The sequence below is a fragment of the Sturnira hondurensis genome, unplaced genomic scaffold, assembly GCF_014824575.4.
Source record: "Sturnira hondurensis isolate 20B ecotype Veracruz unplaced genomic scaffold, ASM1482457v3 Scaffold0005220, whole genome shotgun sequence".
Taxonomy (NCBI): Eukaryota; Metazoa; Chordata; class Mammalia; order Chiroptera; family Phyllostomidae; genus Sturnira; species Sturnira hondurensis.
The window spans coordinates 7,284,442-7,303,175 of NW_028077851.1; the positions used below are offsets into that span (position 1 = coordinate 7,284,442).

General features: G+C 45.2%; 1 protein-coding gene across 1 annotated transcript; it reads left to right on the top strand.

The window, feature by feature from the left end:
- The first annotated feature begins 13,472 nt into the window (after nt 1-13,472).
- On the top strand, nt 13,473-15,463 carry TMSB4X (thymosin beta 4 X-linked). Its single transcript, XM_037046303.1, has 3 exons — nt 13,473-13,580; nt 14,588-14,701; nt 15,106-15,463. The coding sequence occupies exons 2-3, from the start codon at nt 14,602-14,604 to the stop codon at nt 15,138-15,140; spliced, it is 135 nt and encodes a 44-aa protein (XP_036902198.1). The 5' UTR covers nt 13,473-13,580; nt 14,588-14,601; the 3' UTR covers nt 15,141-15,463.
- The last annotated feature ends 3,271 nt before the right edge of the window (nt 15,464-18,734 follow it).

Below are 18,734 nucleotides of genomic sequence, written 5' to 3' on the forward strand. Positions count from 1 at the left end.
TTCTTTACTTACAGATGGGACAGCTGCCCTATCACATGCGGACAGGGCAGTCAGGAGGCAAGAATGAGTGAGCGGATGCAAAACAATGGCAACATTTTCAAATCTGTACAAATGCATGCTTTTATCATGCTTCCACCTGCTACAGGTGCTTCTACGTAAAGAAATCCAATATATGAATATTCGGGCTGATACACACATTGTGCTATGATTCCAAAAGCCGTTTCCCTATGTCACTGAAAATACGATTCCATTCACCAGGATGTAATGCGCTCACATTTTACGGAAAATCTCCCGAGGAAGAGCTGCTCTGATTAAGGATGGCCCTTAACCGGACCTGCAGTGGGCTGGTTGACTAAATTCTGTGTGCTTCAGTTGCATTTTAGAAAGGAGGCCTGCTGTGGCCCTGTCTATAATCAGTTTGATTCACAATTATTAGAGCATAGTCTTGACGGTAACTGTCCTCCTCTGCCCCTTTAAGAGGGCAAGTTCCTTCAATTGCAGGCAAGCAGGAAGTGCCACTGTTTGCCTATATGTTTCACTTCCTTTCAAAGGTGTATTCTTACTAAAGAAACCCCCAAGTCCTATTTCTATTTCTTTTAAAGGCGTACTCAACTGTGATTGTGTTGGTGTAATGAAATTACTTGGGCAGGAAAATATACAAATGATACATACACATTTTCGTTTTTAATAGGCTTTACGTTTTAAAGCAGTTTGAGGCTCACAACAAGATCGAGGGGAAGGTACAGAGATCTCCCACATACCCCCTTCCTCTACACATGCACAGCCTCCCCCATAGGCGGCAACACATAATATTTGCTAAATATACAAAAGATGAAAGCAAAACAAAATGATATTTAAAATATAAAGGTATGCATGCTTCTGGTGAAATGTAAGTGGTAGAAGGTCCTCCATGAACAGTGCTTAAAATTCCCTTCTGCCAGTTGTCTCTACACACCTCACCCTTTTACTACACCGAGGGCATCGTAGGATATTCATGAGGTTCTCTTTTTTTCCACTTGAGAGTACACACTTGGGACATTCTTCCACGGCATCACTAATAAATCTGCCTTGATCTTTTTCTAACAGCTGTATGATTTTCCATTGTTTGGGTATCCTATCATGTTCTTCACTAATCTCCTCATTTAATATCCAGTTGGGTTGATTCGCACTTTTCCTCTTACCTACAGTGCTAGGGGGACACAGCTATATATGGACGTGAATGTAGATGCAGACACATATCTTTGTGTAAGTGCTGAAGGACTCAGAACAGACCTCCCCAAGATCTGCCACTTTGGCACGTGAATTATTTTGAGCTGAACACAACAGAGCCCTTGAGGGCTCATGAGAAACGTTTACTTCTCCCTTAAAGAGGATAAATTAGGGGCCTTGCCCATAACAGGAGTTGTCACAGAAAAATAACTTTTTATGACCTAACTACAGGACAGGACAAACTTCGAGTTACTGCACATCTGCTCTTCTTATCATTCCACAATGACCTTTGAAGTCCCAGGTGCCTTAGTCAAACGCCACATATACCTGATTTGCCCTGTCTCTGAACTTCTCATGTGCGGAGGGTCTCGGACTCTCATGTACGTAGGGTTCCCACATACGAGTATGTAATTAAATTTGGTTATTTTCTCTCATTAATCTGTTTCATGTAGATTTAATTATGGGGCCAGTGGAAAAGAACCTAGGAGGGTAGAGGAAAGTTTCTTCCTTCCCCACAGTGTCCAATATTGCCATAGAGAACAATTCTAGCAGGACAACCACTGGATCAAACTGGAAATGCTGTTTTAATTGTGAGAGCCACTGGTACGGCTGAAAAGCCTATACCAATGCACACTTCCCATAAGGGCATGTGAGAGCTGCTTTCATTCTTCTCTCCGTGCATTCTGGCCGACCTCAGACACTATTCAACCTTCCCATTCTGTCAGTCCCAAAGGGGCACAGAGGACCTGCTTGTGCGGTCTGCACTTGAAAGCCTACCATCCAGGGATGTCTTCCTGCAGGAGTCCAGAATCAGGGAGGAGGAGCTTAGAGGCCAGACTTTGCAACCAGATAGAGCTGCGTGCAACCGCCGCTCAGCCACTTGCCAATTGTGATCTCTGGAGCCTCTGTTTTCCCCTCTGTAAAATGAGCATCCTGAGGCAGAGTTCACGGGGTTATTGAGAAGACCCAATGAAGCAGTACAAAGTGGCTAGTGCTACACATGTTCATATGTTTCCCAACAAAGAAAAAAATATACATATATACTAATTTTGACTGACCTAGGCAAAGGTGGCTTAACAGTATGTGAGATTTCACCTTTTCCTTACTTGCTGCCCCTACTCAAGAGACCAAAGTGCACACAGAATGATGGAAACTGAAACTTAAACTGTCACATTAAATGGTTCGTCTTACTAGCTGAGCAAACCCCGGTTTCCTCCTCTGTGGGGTGGGGTATTTAGTATGCCTACCCAAGCAGGTCATCAGGGGAATTAAAACGCACACAGAGCAGTGCTTGGCTCTCGCACACTCCATGGAGATCCTTGCTGTTGTTTTTAGCCATGGATCCCCCCAACTGCTCAGCCCACAACAACCTCAGCAGGACAGGTGGAGAGTGGAGTCCTCTCAACTAACAGATGATTCTCAGATACCTACTACGTGCCAGGCTACTTGAAACTGCTTTGAGACCATGGACCCTGCAATGTCGACAGGGTACCAACAGAAGGATGTCCTCCCACTTTCTGATCTGCCCATTGGGACGGAATCACATCCTGCATGGCTCAGCAAGCAGACGGAGCGGACAGCCCCCGTTACCCCTATTCTCTAGCATTTACTACAGAAAGACCCTCACGGGTCTATTTTGTGAAAATACATTTGTCATGTTCTCTTTATTCCTCTGGAAGCAGGGTGCATTCTGAATATTACAGTGTTGCTTGTAAGTGGGAATGATGCTGTCATTGCTTTTCCGTGTCCTTCAGTGCCACACAGAATATCACTTCGGTCTGTACTTGGTAGGGACAGTAGTTCACCTCCATTGAGGGCACATTGAATCCCACTGCTGCTGGGGTATTAAGAACTCAAATTATAATTTTGGATTTGTTTATTTCTCCTTTTCAATCTGTCGGATTTTATTTCATGCATTTGAAGGCCAGTTGTTGGCAGCATAAAAAATTAAGGGTTTTTATAATTTTTGTGAATTGATTCTTTTATTATTATATAATATCCTTCTTTATCCCTGGTATCCCTGGTATTATTTCTGCCTCTGAAGTACACTTATTTTTTTATTTTCAGAGAAAGGGGAAGGGAGGGAGAAAGAGAGGGAGAGAAGCATCAATGTGTGGTTGCCCCTTGCGCAACCCTCCTACTGGGGACCTGGCCCGCACCACAACCCAGGCATGTGTCCTGACTGGGAATTGAACCAGCGATGCTTTGATTTGCAGGCTGGCACTCAATCCACTGAGCCCCACCAGCTGGGGCTGAAGTGGACATTTTCTGATATATGTAGAGCTGGTCCAGCTTTGTTTTGGTATTTACATGATATAATTGTCTCCCTCCCACATTTTATTATGAACCATTATGTGTTTGTATTTAATGTAAATTTCTTATAGGCAGTGCATGTCAGTTTTAATTTTTTTATTGTTATTATATTTTATTATTATTATATTTTATTGTTTATGCTATTACAGTTGTCCCACTTTTTCCCCTTTGCCCCCTTCCACCCAGCCCCCCACCCCTGCATATCAGTTTTTTAAATCCAAGATGACAATTTCAGCTTTTAATTAAACTAATTATATCACTTGCATTTATTAAGATTTTATTGAAATGATTGAAGTGAAAGTTGCCACTATGCAAATTGTATTTTGTTGATTTTATCTATTCTTTATATTTTTCTCTCTGTTGGAATGTGAGTGAGACCTGGGGCTTCCTTCTAAGAAATCTCCAGCACAAAACTTCACAAACCACTTTTGACAAGTTCAACAGTCACAGCACCTTCTCCATACACTGCACAAATCTGTTTTTGTGGTTCAGTTGCATTTTTACCTTTCTTGAAATACAGCATAATAGGCCGAAAATGCTGCTTATTTTCTTCAATCTTCACTATTAAAATGGAGATACAAAGACTTGCCAATTGTGATAAAGCCATTTAAATACACGCTGATATGACAGCTGTCACAATACAATCTAACAAAATTGTTTCAAATGAAGTTAAAGACAACTAAGCATTACTAGAGCAAATGTACTTTTTGGTCAACCCAATAGAACTTGGAAAATGTAAGGGGATGTGACGTTCTTGATTATATTTTATGTTGTAAAACTCTGTCTTATTAGAAATTCTTATTGGTTTTGCTTTCTCTTCTTCTTCCTCTCTCTCTCCCTCCCTTTCTCTCTCTGTCTCTCCGCCTGTCTCTTTCTCTCCATTGCTAGCTTTGAAGAAGCAAGATACCACAAGTCATACAGCTACAAGGAAATTCTTCCAACAACCTCAGTGACTGTATTATGGAAGTGGGTCCTTCCCCAGTCAGACCATCAGAAGAGAATCAGGTGACCCAGCTGTGCTGTGCCCAAACTCCTATATTATGGCAACTGAGAGATAATAATTGTGTATGGTTTTAAGCTGTACAGTTATAGTAATTTGTTGTGCTGCTTAAAAAGCTAATACATCTGTTTAGGGACTTTCAAAAAATTCCACCACTATTAGGTGCTATGAATGTTTGTATCCCCCCCCAATTCATATGTTGAAGTCCTACCCCCGATGTGATGGTATTAGGAGGTGGGGCCTTTGAGAAGTGGATAGTTCCTGAGGACAGAGCCTTCATGAGTGAGATTAGTGCCCCTATATAAGAGACCCCATAGAGCTCCCCTGCCCTTCCACCCGGAAGACGGCCCTCTCCAGACCCTGCTGGCACCCTGCTCTCAGACATCCAGCCTCCAGAACTGTGAGAAATAAATTTCAGTTATTTGTAAGCCCCCCAGTCTGTGGCATCACTGAGCTAAGAGCTCTTTGTGAAGACAGCTGAACTATCCATAGCATGTAAGGAATACCGATACAATGAAGAGCACATCTCAAAAATAACAGCTTCAGCCCTTGCTGGTGTGGCTCAGTGGATTGAGTGCTGGCCTGCGACTCAAAGGGTTACGGGTTCGATTCCTAGTAAGAGCACATGCCTGGGTTGTGGGTGGGGTCCCCAGTTGGGGGTGCACAAGAGGCAACCACACATTGATGTTTCTCGCCCTCTTTTTCTCCCTCCCTTCCCCTCTCTCTAAAAATAAAAATTAAAAAAAAATAACAGTTTCACAGTGGAGAAACCTGGCAGATAATACTTTAATAAAGTGATCAAACAATCTCCCCACTGATGGGACAAACCAACATCACGGACCTCCCGATGGGAGGCAGCCAGAAGTTCGTAGCATCCCTCGTGCGGTGTTCCTGCCAAAAGGACAAAGCCCAAATCTAATCATGAGGAAACAGTCAAACCTGAATCAAGGGAAATTCCACAGAACAGCGGGCCTGCTGCGTTAAAAAAAATACATCGGCGTCACTAAAGACCAAGACAGGCTGAGGAAGTTCTAAATTAAAAGACACTGATGGGACCTGACAAATAAATGTGATGCATGAACCTGGATTAGAACCTAGGTCAGTAAAACAGTGTCATAAGGACATTATTGGGCTAATAGGCAGCATTTCAATAAGGTCTGTAGATAAGATAACAGTTGTATTGCAATATGACATTTCCTGGTACTGATAATTATACCGTAGCTGTGCTGGAGAATGTCTTTGTTCTTTGTAAATGCTCACCAAGCATTTGGGGGTAAAAAGATGTCATATCCACAACTAGCTCTCAAAGGGTTTAGAAGATACATAAATTAAAGAAGATGTGATACATATATACAATGGAATAGTACTCAGCTATAAGAAAAGATGAAATACTGCCATTTGTAACAATGTGGATGGATTTTTGAGAATGTCATGCTAAGTGAAATAAGTCAGACCGAGAAAGTGAAGAACCATATGATTTCACTCATAGGTGGCATATAAAACTGAAAGCAACAAATGAACACACAAGAAAAACAAAAACTCATAGGCAGAAACAACAGTATGGTGGTTACCAGAGGGAAGTGGGGTAGGAAAGGGTAAAGAGGGTCAAATTTATGGTGACGCAAGAAGTGACTTTGGGTGGCGGGCACAAGACGCATCATGTATCGCAGAAATGTGCACTTGAAACCTATATAATCTTGCTAACCAGTGTCACCCAATACATTTAAATTTTAAAAGATTAAGGGTATTTGGAGTTCACATTTTTTAAAGATTTTATTTATTTATCTTTAGAGGGGAAAGGAAAGAGAGAGGGAGAGAAACATCCATGTATGGTTGTCTCTTGTACATCCCCTGCTGGGAACTGGCCTATAACCCAGGCGTGTGCCCTGACTGGGAATTGAACCACGATCCTTTAGTTCACAGGCCAGCACTCAATCCACTGAGCTACATCATCAGCCAGGGCTAAATAAAAATTTTAAAAAAGGAAAACAGGCCCTGCTTGCTGTGGCTCATTGGATTGATCACAGGCCTGTGAACAAAAGGGTCGCCAGTTTGATTCCCAGTCAGGCCACACACCTGGCTTGTGGGCCAGGTCCCCAGTAGGGGGCGTGTGAGAAGCAACCACACATTGATGTTTCTCTCTCTCTCCCTCCCTTCCCCTCTCTCTAGAAATAAATAAATAAAATAATTTTTAAAACAGAAGATAGATAATGGTAAAGCACATGTGGCAAAATAGTCACAATCAATGAATCTTGGTCAAGGGCGTATAGGAATTCTTCATGTATTTTTGTAGCTTTTCTGTAAGCCACCTTATTATGCACCTTATTATTGATCTCACCCCCCTCCCTTCTCCTCATAACCAGACCCCGAGGTGTCAGGAAATGGGACCACGACTTGCTTTACTTTCTTTCTTTTTTTTTTTTTGCAATTTTTAATGAGGCAACATTTGCATAATATCAAATTAACCATCGGAAAGTCAACAATTCTGTTTAATGCTGTACAGCCACCACCTCTACCTGGATCCCAAACATTTTCACCCCCCTATTAAGTAGTTCCTCCCCTTTCCTCTCTCCCATCAGCCCCTGCAAACCTCTTATCTACCTCTGTATGGATTTGCCCACTCTGCACTTTTCCTAGAAATGGAATCATACAATCGATGGCCCTTTGGGTCTGGCTTCTTTTCCTGAGCATGTTTTGAAGGCTCTCTCACGTCCCAGCATGCAGCAGGACTTCCTTCCTTTTTGTGGCTCAGTGCTTTCCCATCACATGGATGGGCCGCACTTCGTTTGTCCATTCGTCCATTAATAGACATTTGGGTTGTTTCTGCATTTTGGCGACTGGAATAGTGCTATTACAGAGAAGAGTGCAAGTGTCTGCTTGGATACCTGCTTTGGATTCTTCGGGGTATATATTAGCAGCAATGAAGTTCCTGGGGCATATGGTAATTTAATGTTTAACTTTTTGAAGAATATGATCAACTTTTAAATCCTCAGTTGACTCTTCACTGAAGTGACATTTGGCCATTGTACTGTCTACAGATCGCAGTGGTGAATCATCTGTACCAGACAACAGGGTCCCGGCTGTCAATTGCACAGTACAAAACTGGAACCCTAGTGTCCTCTTCCTGGTGCTTTCATTTACCCTGTGTTTGGCCTCAGTGTTAGAAGATGATGTCCCCCTCTTCTTGCTTTGGGGGAAATGCTGTCTATGGAATTCTTCCCCTGGGAAGGCTTCTGCAAGCATGGGCATCAGAGAGAACCAGGGGCATCGGCAGAGGCGCTGGCAAGGGCTTGTTCCTTCACTGGCCTGGGGTACCTGCCAGTCACTTCTGATGCACAAGTAAGCTGAGAGCTGCAGGCCCCCTTCTGATGGGAAAAAGTAATTTGGCAGAAAAGTAGGAAAGAGAACTAGTGGGTGCATCTGGCACAGGCCCTAGGAAAAGGTGGTGACTGCCCCAGGTCACCAGCTCCGAGGCCAACTAGGCTCAGATTGAAGTTTAGCAGAAAGTGAAGAAGCGGAAGCATCCTGTGCACACTCTCACGCCTTGCCACACGTGGGCAGCATGGGTGGGGACGAGCAGAGAGCTAGGCAGATGAAGGGGCACCTGAGTAGATGGGCTCATTCCTGGGTCCTCGGAAAAGCCAGGGGCAGAACACAGGACATGCAAACAAGACAGGAGGACTGGCTTCATAACTTGGGGACACAGTGTACAATAAAAACACAGGGCCCTTTGTTCAAAATCAAGAATCCCAAGATGGCGATGGCATAGCATTAAGCTAAGGTCAGGGCCTGTGTGAGGGCGGGGACTTGTGCAGCCGTGGAGGTCGCATGCCCAGGAAACCACACTTGGAGAGGAGGGAACGTCAGGGTCAGCCACGAAGGTGGGCTTTGGCCTATGTGATGTATGCCCTCAAATTTGAGATGTCTGTCGATTGCTTACCTGCACCTCATTTTCCTCACCATCAGTTATGAACCACCTTCTGCTGATGCTCTGGGAGAACTATGTTCTGTGTTTTAAAAAAAGCCTTGACATCCACAGAAGCAGCACATTAAAATATATGAACACATATTACTTGCTTGTGATCATTCTACTTCATGATGGAATAAAAATGTATCCTTTTGCACACAGAAGGCTACTGGGAATAGTGATACCTCCCCTTTCAGTATCTTTTTGACCTAGTAATATTTTAGAAACCATTGTAATATGAATGACTGCTGGGAAAAATATTAAAGTGGTGAATAACTGTGTGAAACTAGGAATGTTCCAGATAAAGAATTCCCTTTATGGTGAGTGCGTTGGGCTATGTGGGAGGAGGCAAAAAGAGTAGATTGCATTCCTGTAGTGAAATCGTTTGAAAATTGGAGCAGGCATATTTTTAATTTGATGATCTGTGACTACCATAGCTACATTTCAAAGTTTTAACGTTGGAAAAATTGGGTGATTTCTAGAACAAAGTCTAAAGGTCTTAGCCGAGGATTCTAGGAAAGTGTAGCGCTAAAATGAGGCAGCCTCTGAGCCAGCCAGCCCAAGTTCAAACCCTGCCTCTGGCTTTCACGGTGTGGTTTTGCCTCATTTGTTTCATGGTCTCGGGATCCCCACATCTGCCACGGAGAAAAGAAACAGTGCCTCTCTCATAGGCTTATGTCAGGATTTAAGGCACCTCCCTGGTATACAGTAAGCATTCAAAAAATGTTTACCAGTATCAATGCCATTATTATAATCAAAATTGGTGGGTAGTGTTATTCTTATTTTTCCTACAATGCCGCCCCTGCCAACCTCTCAACATTAGTTTGTCCTTTTCATTCTATGCAAGCCCCAGGCAAACTAAGCTACTGCATGTACGTGAAGTTTCTCTGCTTTCTCTCTGTTGCCTTTGCTGTGAATAGGCTGAGTAACCACTTGGAGGGGATGTTGGAACAGCGAATGCAAGCCACAGAAGGGAACTGGGTTGAATGAGAGTCCCTTGCAAGTTCCTTTTGGCTTTGTGAGTCCCTCAGATCTGCAAAGCGGACAGGACATTTCGGAGCGCAGCACTGGACCTTCTCTAGGGTGTTTGGGGGTTTGCTTTCCCGTCATCCCCCGCTCATTTTCAGCACACTGGCTGAGGGAATCTTCTCTTCACCCCCCTCAGCCCAGTGTGGAACCGTCACAGGTGGGGAAGACATTTCAGCTGAATGTAAGGCAGAGATGGGCTGCAATACAAGGGCATTCACACAATTGGTAGATACACGTGGGGCCTTGACCTCTGACAAGATGCTTAAATTCCCTGAGCTGTTTCTTCAGCAGTCAAGTGAAGATTTAGTCCCCACGGAATGGGGGGAGAAGTGAATTAGATGTTGTATACAGATTGTCCAAACGAACAGCCTTTTCCTCCCTACCCTTTCCTCTCCCTGTTGTTAAGGGGGGGGGGTGAGAAAGGGTGGGGGCTCAGCCCGTGTCTTTAAGGGGATTTAGATAAACACGTGGAGATTGTGGGGCCGCAGGGGAACGTGGGTTGCAGGCAGGTGGGGGCAGATGGTAAGAGGCCTTGAGCTGCAGACAAAGGGACCTGGGCTTGAGAAAGCAAAGAGGTAGGAGCCTCGCTATTGTCTGTCCCTCTGTTCCTCCTCATCTTCCTTTTCTTCTGGGCAGCGCTCTGCACAAAATGTCATAGCTTAAAAATAATAGGGCTAATATTTCTGAACTCAGACTTCGGGGATTGTTGCCCCAGGATTGGAAATGGCTACGAATCAGCCCCAGGAGCACATTAGAAGTAAAATAAACTACTCTGTGCCCTGACACTGCTTCCTGGTTCCACCGGGCACAGGTTTACAGGCGGGCCACCCTCCGATGCAGCTCACTAGGCACATTTTTCACAGGGTGCTGGCGCCCACAAGAGGAAGGCAGGGCAGCTGTTGGGTGGGCTCTTTACTCACGTCTCATCAGAGAGCCCTGGCATCCCGCATCTCTTTTGAGTCTCTAAGCCTATCTTTTCCACTGGGATCTGAAAACCCCACCTCATGGTGCTTGCGTCCAGCACGAGCTAAACACTTATAAACGGTAGCTTCCATGGAACAGAAATTGTCCCTGTCATCGTATACATGAGTACTGAAAGGATTTAATGATCTGGAGAGGAAAACAAGGTGGCGAGGGCTACAGGTTCGGAGTTGGGCGAAGCTGATCTCAAGCAACTTCCTGGTTTAAACAAATCAGTTAAATATAATACTTTAACTGTTTAGTGAGCAACTTCTGTACTATCTACCAGGCCTCGTGGGGAACAAAAAGCCTCCTGCCTCACGCTTTCTGGTGATCCTCAGACACAGCCCCTCTCAGGGGCATGCAGGCGAGGACTTTTATGTAGCCCCTTAGCGTAAATGACAGAGAGTAGCTACACGTCACGTTATCACAACAGCGGTTCTCTAAGCATCAGTTTCCCCATCTGTAAACCTCTCCTCTGAAGTGGCAAACACAAAAAGGGCCAAAACAAATGCAAAGCACATCAATCAATGGGAAGTTTTGTTTTGTTCTGTAGTTTTAGAGACGGGGGAGGGGAGGGAGAAAGAGAGGGAAAGAAACGGATCTGTTGTTGCCTTTCACCCATGCTCGGATTCGGGACTAAACCTGCATCCCGGGCCTGTGCCCTGCCCAGGACCAGGAATCAGATTGGTGACCCTTCCCTTTGCCAGGAGATGCCCAGCCAACGCGGAGCCACACTAGCCAGGGCAGGAGTCATTTTTTTATTTGCTAAAAAGCTAGCAAAATAGCTCATGTTCAATAGTAGTTTATGAGAAATAGCTAATGCAAAAACATCCATTTTTCCTCAGTGCCCAACACTAAACTATTTTGGTTTTTCTCAACCTTTTAGCCTGATAATAATACCAATGGTTTACTGTCGCGCACAAGTTCTAAGCATTTAGGTCTCCAAAAAAAAAAAAAATCCTGTGAGGCACTAACATTACCCCACTTTACCAATGAGAAGTATCAGGGGCAGAAACGTTGATGAACAGGGCCAGGGTCACTCAACTCTTAAGAATCTCCTTTCCGTTTGTATTTCCTTTCATCGGCCTCATTGTCTCCTTTTCCTTCTCACTAGGTTCCTGATAAGTTGGTGAGACGATTTCAAGCTGGCACACCTCCCTCCCTCGGCCTTCCTCTGTCTGCCCACCTGCCGGGTCCCTATCCGTATCCCAACACAGTGGAAGGCTGCCTGTTAGCAAGCTAGAAAAAGTCTCCAGGCGTTTACACATTTCCACGCCTCCAGCTCCTTTGCAGACAGTGCTTTGGCAAGGCCTAAGCCTTTCAAAGGCAAAAGCTTTGAGGAAAAGAAGAAACAAGCTGGTAGAGGTTCCTTTGGCATGGGAGGCATGGAGAGGAAAGAAGCGGTTCTTGACAGCCGCGGAGTGGAGGGGAATGGGATCGCGGAAGCTACAGAAATGGTGTCGGTATGCCGCAGCCGGCAGCTGACCTGGGCCAGAAATGCACCCTGCGTGATCTTTTCTGAGTTTTCACAGCGAGGTGGACTCTCTTCAGGCCAGCCAATTAGGGGGAGAGTCAGGGGTTTTATATCCAGAGAAGTGACATCCTGTGTCCGCACGGGAAGGTCCAGAGCAGAATGGCAGTCACCCACCAGAGCGTGAACTGGGGAACCAGACAATCGAGTCTGCTCCTCCCTTGTGCCCCAAGCAGAAGTCAAGTGCAGAAAGAAATGGGGAAGTCCGCGCTGCCCAGGCACAGGATCGTAAGGGTCTATAAACAGTCGACTCTAATCCCCTTCAGACAAAGCATCCGCTAGAAACGTGCTTAGCAGGGGGTTTGTGGAAACATTCCTTCGGGGTGCGGAAAAAGGGAAAGAAGTATTGTTCGTACTGTTTTGCATCTCAAAACGATCTCAAGGAGGCCCTTTTCAACCTGCAGGCCTTTTTCCTTCCCTTTGCTATTTGCAGGGGCAGGGCGTGGCATTTGTAACTAGTTTCAGCTGCAAGGGGGTCACTGATACAGAGTCAGGTGCCATTTTGAAAATTGCTTCTCGCTACCTAAATTTCCATATTTCTGGATGTGACTCACAAGCGTACCTCGCAAACGTCTTGTGCTGAAAAAGTCTCCCTTCAAAATAGAGTTCGATTTTTAAATTTCATCTTCACATTTTAGAAATAAAGGGATTGCTTGCACTTGACATTCAACGCAGGCCTCCTTACCAATCTCTTTTATAATTTAGGAAAATAAGGAACAGGAAAGTAAAAGAACTTCCTCACTGTCAAGCTGTAAGTCAATAGTAGAGCTTGAACTTGACTTATTTTCCTAAGAGAGAGGCGTTGAACTTTATAGACTCCAGGTAAATTAACCCCAAGCAAGCAAATATTCCAGTTATTTAATCTGGGTGTTCACGAAATTACAGCGATGAAAAAAAATGCATGTCACAATGCATTTTTTAAAAAAGCACTGTAGGGTGATTTATCTCCCACACAGTCAGGAAGAAGACCAAGGACCAGACAAAGAGGGCCGGGTGGAGCGAAGGCCCTCCACTGGCCTGAAAGCTGAGTCACACGAATCGCACCCCTGCAGTGGCCGGGGCCGAGGCCGGGGCCCTCCTACGAGGTAACACCGCACCCTAGCTTGGAGATGGCTACATCAGACAAAGCCAGATTTGCAGTAAAGGAATGCCGGTCCCTCTACGTACCACTTAGGCCCTTAGTTAATCTGCTCCGTTCCCCACAAGCAGATTTGCGAGGCTGTTGCAAAAATCCATTATGATAAAACAGACATAATAGGGGAAAGGACATTATGAAGGACGTGCTGGAGACTGGGATTTGCTTGTCCTATTCTTTTTTTTTTTTTTTTGCAGTTGGGGTGCATTGGTGGACACGAGCGGGTAACTCAAACGCCAGGTAGCCACCCCTCCCCCCCCCCGCACCCTGGACGCCGTCTGCGACCCGGCGCGAAGGAGTTAAGCGGTCGGGCGGTGACATCACCTCATTTACATAGCAGCGGGCTTATAGCGGTGCTCGCCGCCCCCGTCCGGCATTCGGCGGTGATCTCCGAGCAGATTGGACTCTTCTCCCGTTCGAGCGCCTCCCTCGGGTGAGCCCTGGGACCCTTGGACTAGGCAGCTTCCTTCCCACCCAGCGGCCGCATCCCTATTGCGGCAGCGCTACAGCAGACCGCACGTGGCCCTCCCGGCAAGGGCTGCTTTGGGGAGCTGGGGAATGGCGAATCCTTGCAGATACCGGTTAAAAGGGGTCGGGACCGGGGTAGTTAAATTTAAAGAAAAAAGCCACAGAAACAAAAGAAAAAAGCAAAACCAACCTGGTGTTTGGCTGAACAGCGTTCAGGGAACGGTTTTTCCATCCCGCACCCTGGAGGGCATTCTCCATTACCTCCTGGGCGGCAATAAATCAGGGACAGAAAGATTCTTTGTTCCAACTCACAACCATCTTAGCCCGGAGGCACAAGAATTACGTTTCTTCTCCAGCCTCGGGTGGCGTCCTGGCCAGTGATGTGGAAGGGGTAAAAGGCGCTCGTGGGAGCCTGGGCGCAGGGGTTCCCGTATTGACCGTGGGTGCGGATGCGGATGAGTTAGGGGGCAGCGTTGTGCGGCTGGCTGCATTGTTGCGCGCCGGGGAGGAAGCGGGTAGGGCGGTGGTCCGAGGCGCCGCCTTTGTCACAAAGGAAAGTGGCACAGGCCGCACCTTTGCAGGGAGAGATCACCAGTAGGAAATGGAAACACTCTTCTGTGCAACCTTACCTTTATTTTAACAAGTGTTACTCGATTTTCTCCCCCATAAACTCACTGCTCTCCCCTCCTAGGCAGATTTTCGGTTAAAGCGTTGCAGTTAACCGCAGCGCTCAATCTGCCTCCTAATACGAGAGCCATCTTCTCAGAGTGGTCCCCACATTTCGAAATAATACTGCAACGGGATGGGGGGACTTTTTTGTAGAAAGACGGGGTTTTTAGTCGTGAATGACTGCGGAAAGAGGCGGAGGTGGGGTTTCAGGCTGGGGATGCGAGGGCCAAAGCGCACTAAGCCAGGAGAAACGAGACTGGGTGGCTCAGCCCTCACACTCCCTCCTCGGCTTTGTATCTGCAGCTTCCTCAGCAACCATGTCTGATAAACCCGATATGGCCGAGATTGAGAAATTCGATAAGTCGAAATTGAAGAAGACAGAAACGCAAGAGAAAAATCCACTGCCTTCCAAAGAAAGTAAGCTCAACCCCCCCCCCTTCACCCCCAGGCTGGGCGGGAGTGGGGGGGGGGGCGGGGAGGACGGAGGATGGGAGGGGCCGGGAGAAGAGTTGGGGGGAGGGCGGGGGAAGAGCCCACGGTTCCTGAAGAATGGCCAGGAAAGTTTAATTAAAAATGCTTCTGCAGCCGACAAACACGGCTTTAATAATTGGTGCAATGATTAATATACTGTGTAAATATGCATACGCTTTTGTCTGGTATTCCTAGTTAATATTATAAAACTTCATGATGAAATGCCTATTGATACTCATAGGATTTTTACAGTTAGGAAAGATGTTTTAAATGAAAGTACTACGGTCTTACACTAGGCTACACGGAATCCGCATAACCGATCCCCTCCATCTTTTTTTTTCTGACCACAGCGATTGAACAGGAGAAGCAAGCAGGCGAATCGTAATGAGGCCCGCACCGCCAATATGCACTGTACATTCCACAAGCATTGCCTTCTTATTTTACTTCTTTTAGCTGTTTAACTTTGTAAGCTGCAAAGAGGTTGGATCAGTTTAAATGACTGTGCTGCCCCTTTTCACATCAGAACTACTGACAATGAAGGCCGCACCTGCCTCTCCCATCTGCCTCTCTAGCTGGCAGGGAAGGAAAAGAACTTGCATGTTGGTGAAGGAAGAAGCTGGGTGGGACGACAGTGAAATTAGAGTAAAATCAAGCTGGTCCAAGGTGTCCTGCAGGCTGTAAAATGCAGTTTAATCAGAGTGCCATTTTTTTTTTGTTAAAATGATTTTAATTATTGGAATGCACAATTTTTTTAATATGCAAATAAAAAGTTTTAAAACCTGGCTGGTGTGACTGTTTGGTGTATGGAAAGAGCGGCTTATTCTCAGATGAAACCTTGGGAAAGGGGCCCCGAACTGTGGTCTCACTGGGGAGTGGTAAAGGATAAACACCTGGTAAAAATGGGTTTCATCCAGGTATGTGAAATAACCTTGTCTGTGCTAGATAATTGGGAGTTCATTTCCTTAGGCTGATGGGATTCTAGCCTGAGTTGTATGAAGACATTGATAAAACATACGTTTGCAGTTTGACTCGCCCAATGCTGAATTGTGTGTGATCAAGAAAAGTGTTTTTGGTGTCAATTGAACTTGGCTATTTAGCCAGCTGCCAACATTGTAGTATGGGAAGGTACATTTTTAACAGCATCTTTATGAAAGGATTCAGCACATTTTCCTCTTAATGGCTGGTTCTAATTAGAATTCACTGGAAATTGGTTTTCATAAAACAAGTGCATCTGCAATTACTAAAATTTAAAAATTAAACCCTGTGAATAATAAAGCCTTCGGACACTAGCCGGACTGGGTTTCACTGGCTCTTCGGGGCTTGCCTTCAGTCATTCTCAATCGCTTGGAAGTACCTATTTTAACTGGTGACTTGTAAAAGCCAAGCTATTCCAGCGGCATTTATTTAACGGGCAGGAAGACGACTCTAGGGGATCAGTTAAAGGGGGGGGGGGGCATTGAAAAGCTTACCTAATATCTTTTAAGGTTCACAGGACAACTGTCCAAGTTAAATTCCCCCCGCCCCCCAAAAAAACCAGACCTATGAAAACATCCTCTGAAGGGAGAGATGGGGAGCACAAATTGTTGATCATTATTAAAATGGCCGATTTCATTTCCTTTGCTCAACACTTATTTTGAGAAATGCACAGGAAACCATTTACCTGTGGTTTAGCTAGTCAACGGCACCAGCAGCTAGAAGCCTTCATCTGCGTTGCAAGGGAAGGGAGTGTACCTGAGCTGCAAAACCTGCAGCGCCCTGGCCTGCCCCGCTCTCGGGAGCAGGAGAAGGATGTGAGCACAAGGACTGGGAGTAGGCCCTCCAGCTCTGCATTTTTTTTTCCTGCTGCAAGAAAAAGGGTGTGGGCGGGATGAAAATGCCCAAGGCATACACAGACCAGGCTCTATAGGCTTTTCCTGTGTGCATTTTTCAAATAATGCAAAGATAGAATAGGATTTCAAATGGACACAATGCCAGCATTCCTCAGTTGAAACAATAAAAATGAGCTTTAAGGGGAAAGGGATGATTCATGAAATCAATTTATGGAAGAGAAGACCTTTCTCTCCTGGGAGGTTAAAAAACTAAAACATAGCAAAAAAAGTGAAATGAAAATCTGGTAATAATTGAATTCTGGCGGCTTGGTGCGTGTGGGATGGGCGAATTCAGAGGCTTCCGCACATACCACACTAAGCTGCACATGGGAATGGGGGTGGGAAAGGCTACTTTTTTTTTTTTAATCAGGAAGAGAGTTCTTTTTTCTTCCCAGAGGAGAATCTTCCCAGAAGCACTGGGAATATTTATGAGTCAGTCTGGGAATTTACGCTGCTATTCAGGAGACAGAGCTTGGAGAGGACGATCTTTTTCGCAGACACGAAGGGGACCTGAGGTTCACCATTAGAATGAGGGATTGGGCCACTGCACCCCGGCTTCTTTGACTTTCTCCCGCCCCCCAGGAGGAAACAGACCAGGGGAGCTTAAGAGCCAAAGGCCATACGATCCTGTCTGGGACTTGTGCAAATTTTGAATTGATCAGACCGAATAAAGCGAAATAGAGGAAGTAAAAAGAGGCACACCAGAGGCTCTTGGGGCAGACGCATTCATTTCTAAATCTCACAGGTTCCTCACCCACCACAGCCACGTTTTCAGCCTTCTGAAGGGTGGAGTTTTAAATCTATTCTTCCCGAAGAACAACACAGCTCTTGGGCTATGTGTGCAAGGATTGAGTGTGTGTGTGGGGGGGGGGGGCATGTTGAGTGTGTAGGGGAGAGAGGGCATGCAAAGTCCCAGTAGACTCGGAGCCTCTCCCCTGACCAGGGCCTCTTCAATCCCTGGTCATCAGGCATACCCCCCACACTCTGGGACTTAGATATTGTCTCCTTTAAATGCACCAGGAAGATTTTTACCTAAACACGTATCTAACTCCACAAGACACAAAAATAAAATAATTTTCTATTTTTTTCAATGATGGGGCCAATTTTCTGCTTACTAGAAGTAACAGTGAATTTTGGAACCAATACTATGGCCACAAAAAAAAAATAACAAAAACCCCTGTTCAGCATTTCTTAGTTTAAGAACCAAAAAAAAAAAAAAAAAAACAAAAAAAACCCCAAAAAACCTCTCCAGCCTTTCTTAATTTAAGAATGTAAATTGAAAACAGCATTCCACAATGTCAAAAGCACTTAAAGCTTGATTTATCCTAGTAACACCTTCACCCACCTAGCAAGAAAATATAAAACTTACACCGTCCCTCACTCCCCGTTTCTCACTTTTAAGAGTGACTTGCACTGCAATCTAAGAGAACTAAATACACCAATTTGAAGTTCAACTAGATTGTATTTGCATGTAACGAGAAGAGGCTAAATTACAAATTTAAGACACAGACATGCCATGAAGTAAGCAAAGGATAGAATATACTTCTAAGACCTGTATTTATAACCTGGCTTATTTTTTGCCTTTTATCTCTCTAGTCACATTGTGCTGCTACAGCCATCCCTGCTCTTGGCTTCTGAGACTTCTGTGGGCAGGGTCCGTGCACTCTACGTTCATGTTCACGTATTCTCTTAAGCTCAATAGTGTCTCATGTCCAATAGTAATGGACACGCACGCATTAGGGCGTCAATACGCACTTTCCTCCTCTTACTTGGTGGAGACTTCACTTGACACGCTTGTCTTGGGGCACCATTGAATTCATGAATGACATGTGAGATAGCACAATTCTAAATATACATATTTTTACAAACATTTAAAGAGTTTTGAACGCTCATTTGCCACTGTCTGTGGCTGTGCTTATTTTGAATCAGTGCTTATAGCCAACTGCATATTAATGAGTTAGGGCACCGAGTCACTAGTTTACTCCAAGTATTTATGGACTGCCCAACACCTGCCTGGTATTTTATTTGCCACCGAGATACAGCCATAAATAAGATGTAGTCCCTGTCCTCATGTGTCTTCCCTCGGTTAAAGATACCTTTTTCATCTGAAT

Bases quoted from the DNA above. Each gene is read 5' to 3' on its own strand.
- TMSB4X (XM_037046303.1), top strand. From the start codon at position 14,602: ATGTCTGATAAACCCGATATGGCCGAGATTGAGAAATTCGATAAGTCG. The intron at 14,702-15,105 runs GTAAGCTCAACC...TTCTGACCACAG, and splicing joins TCCACTGCCTTCCAAAGAAA to CGATTGAACAGGAGAAGCAA.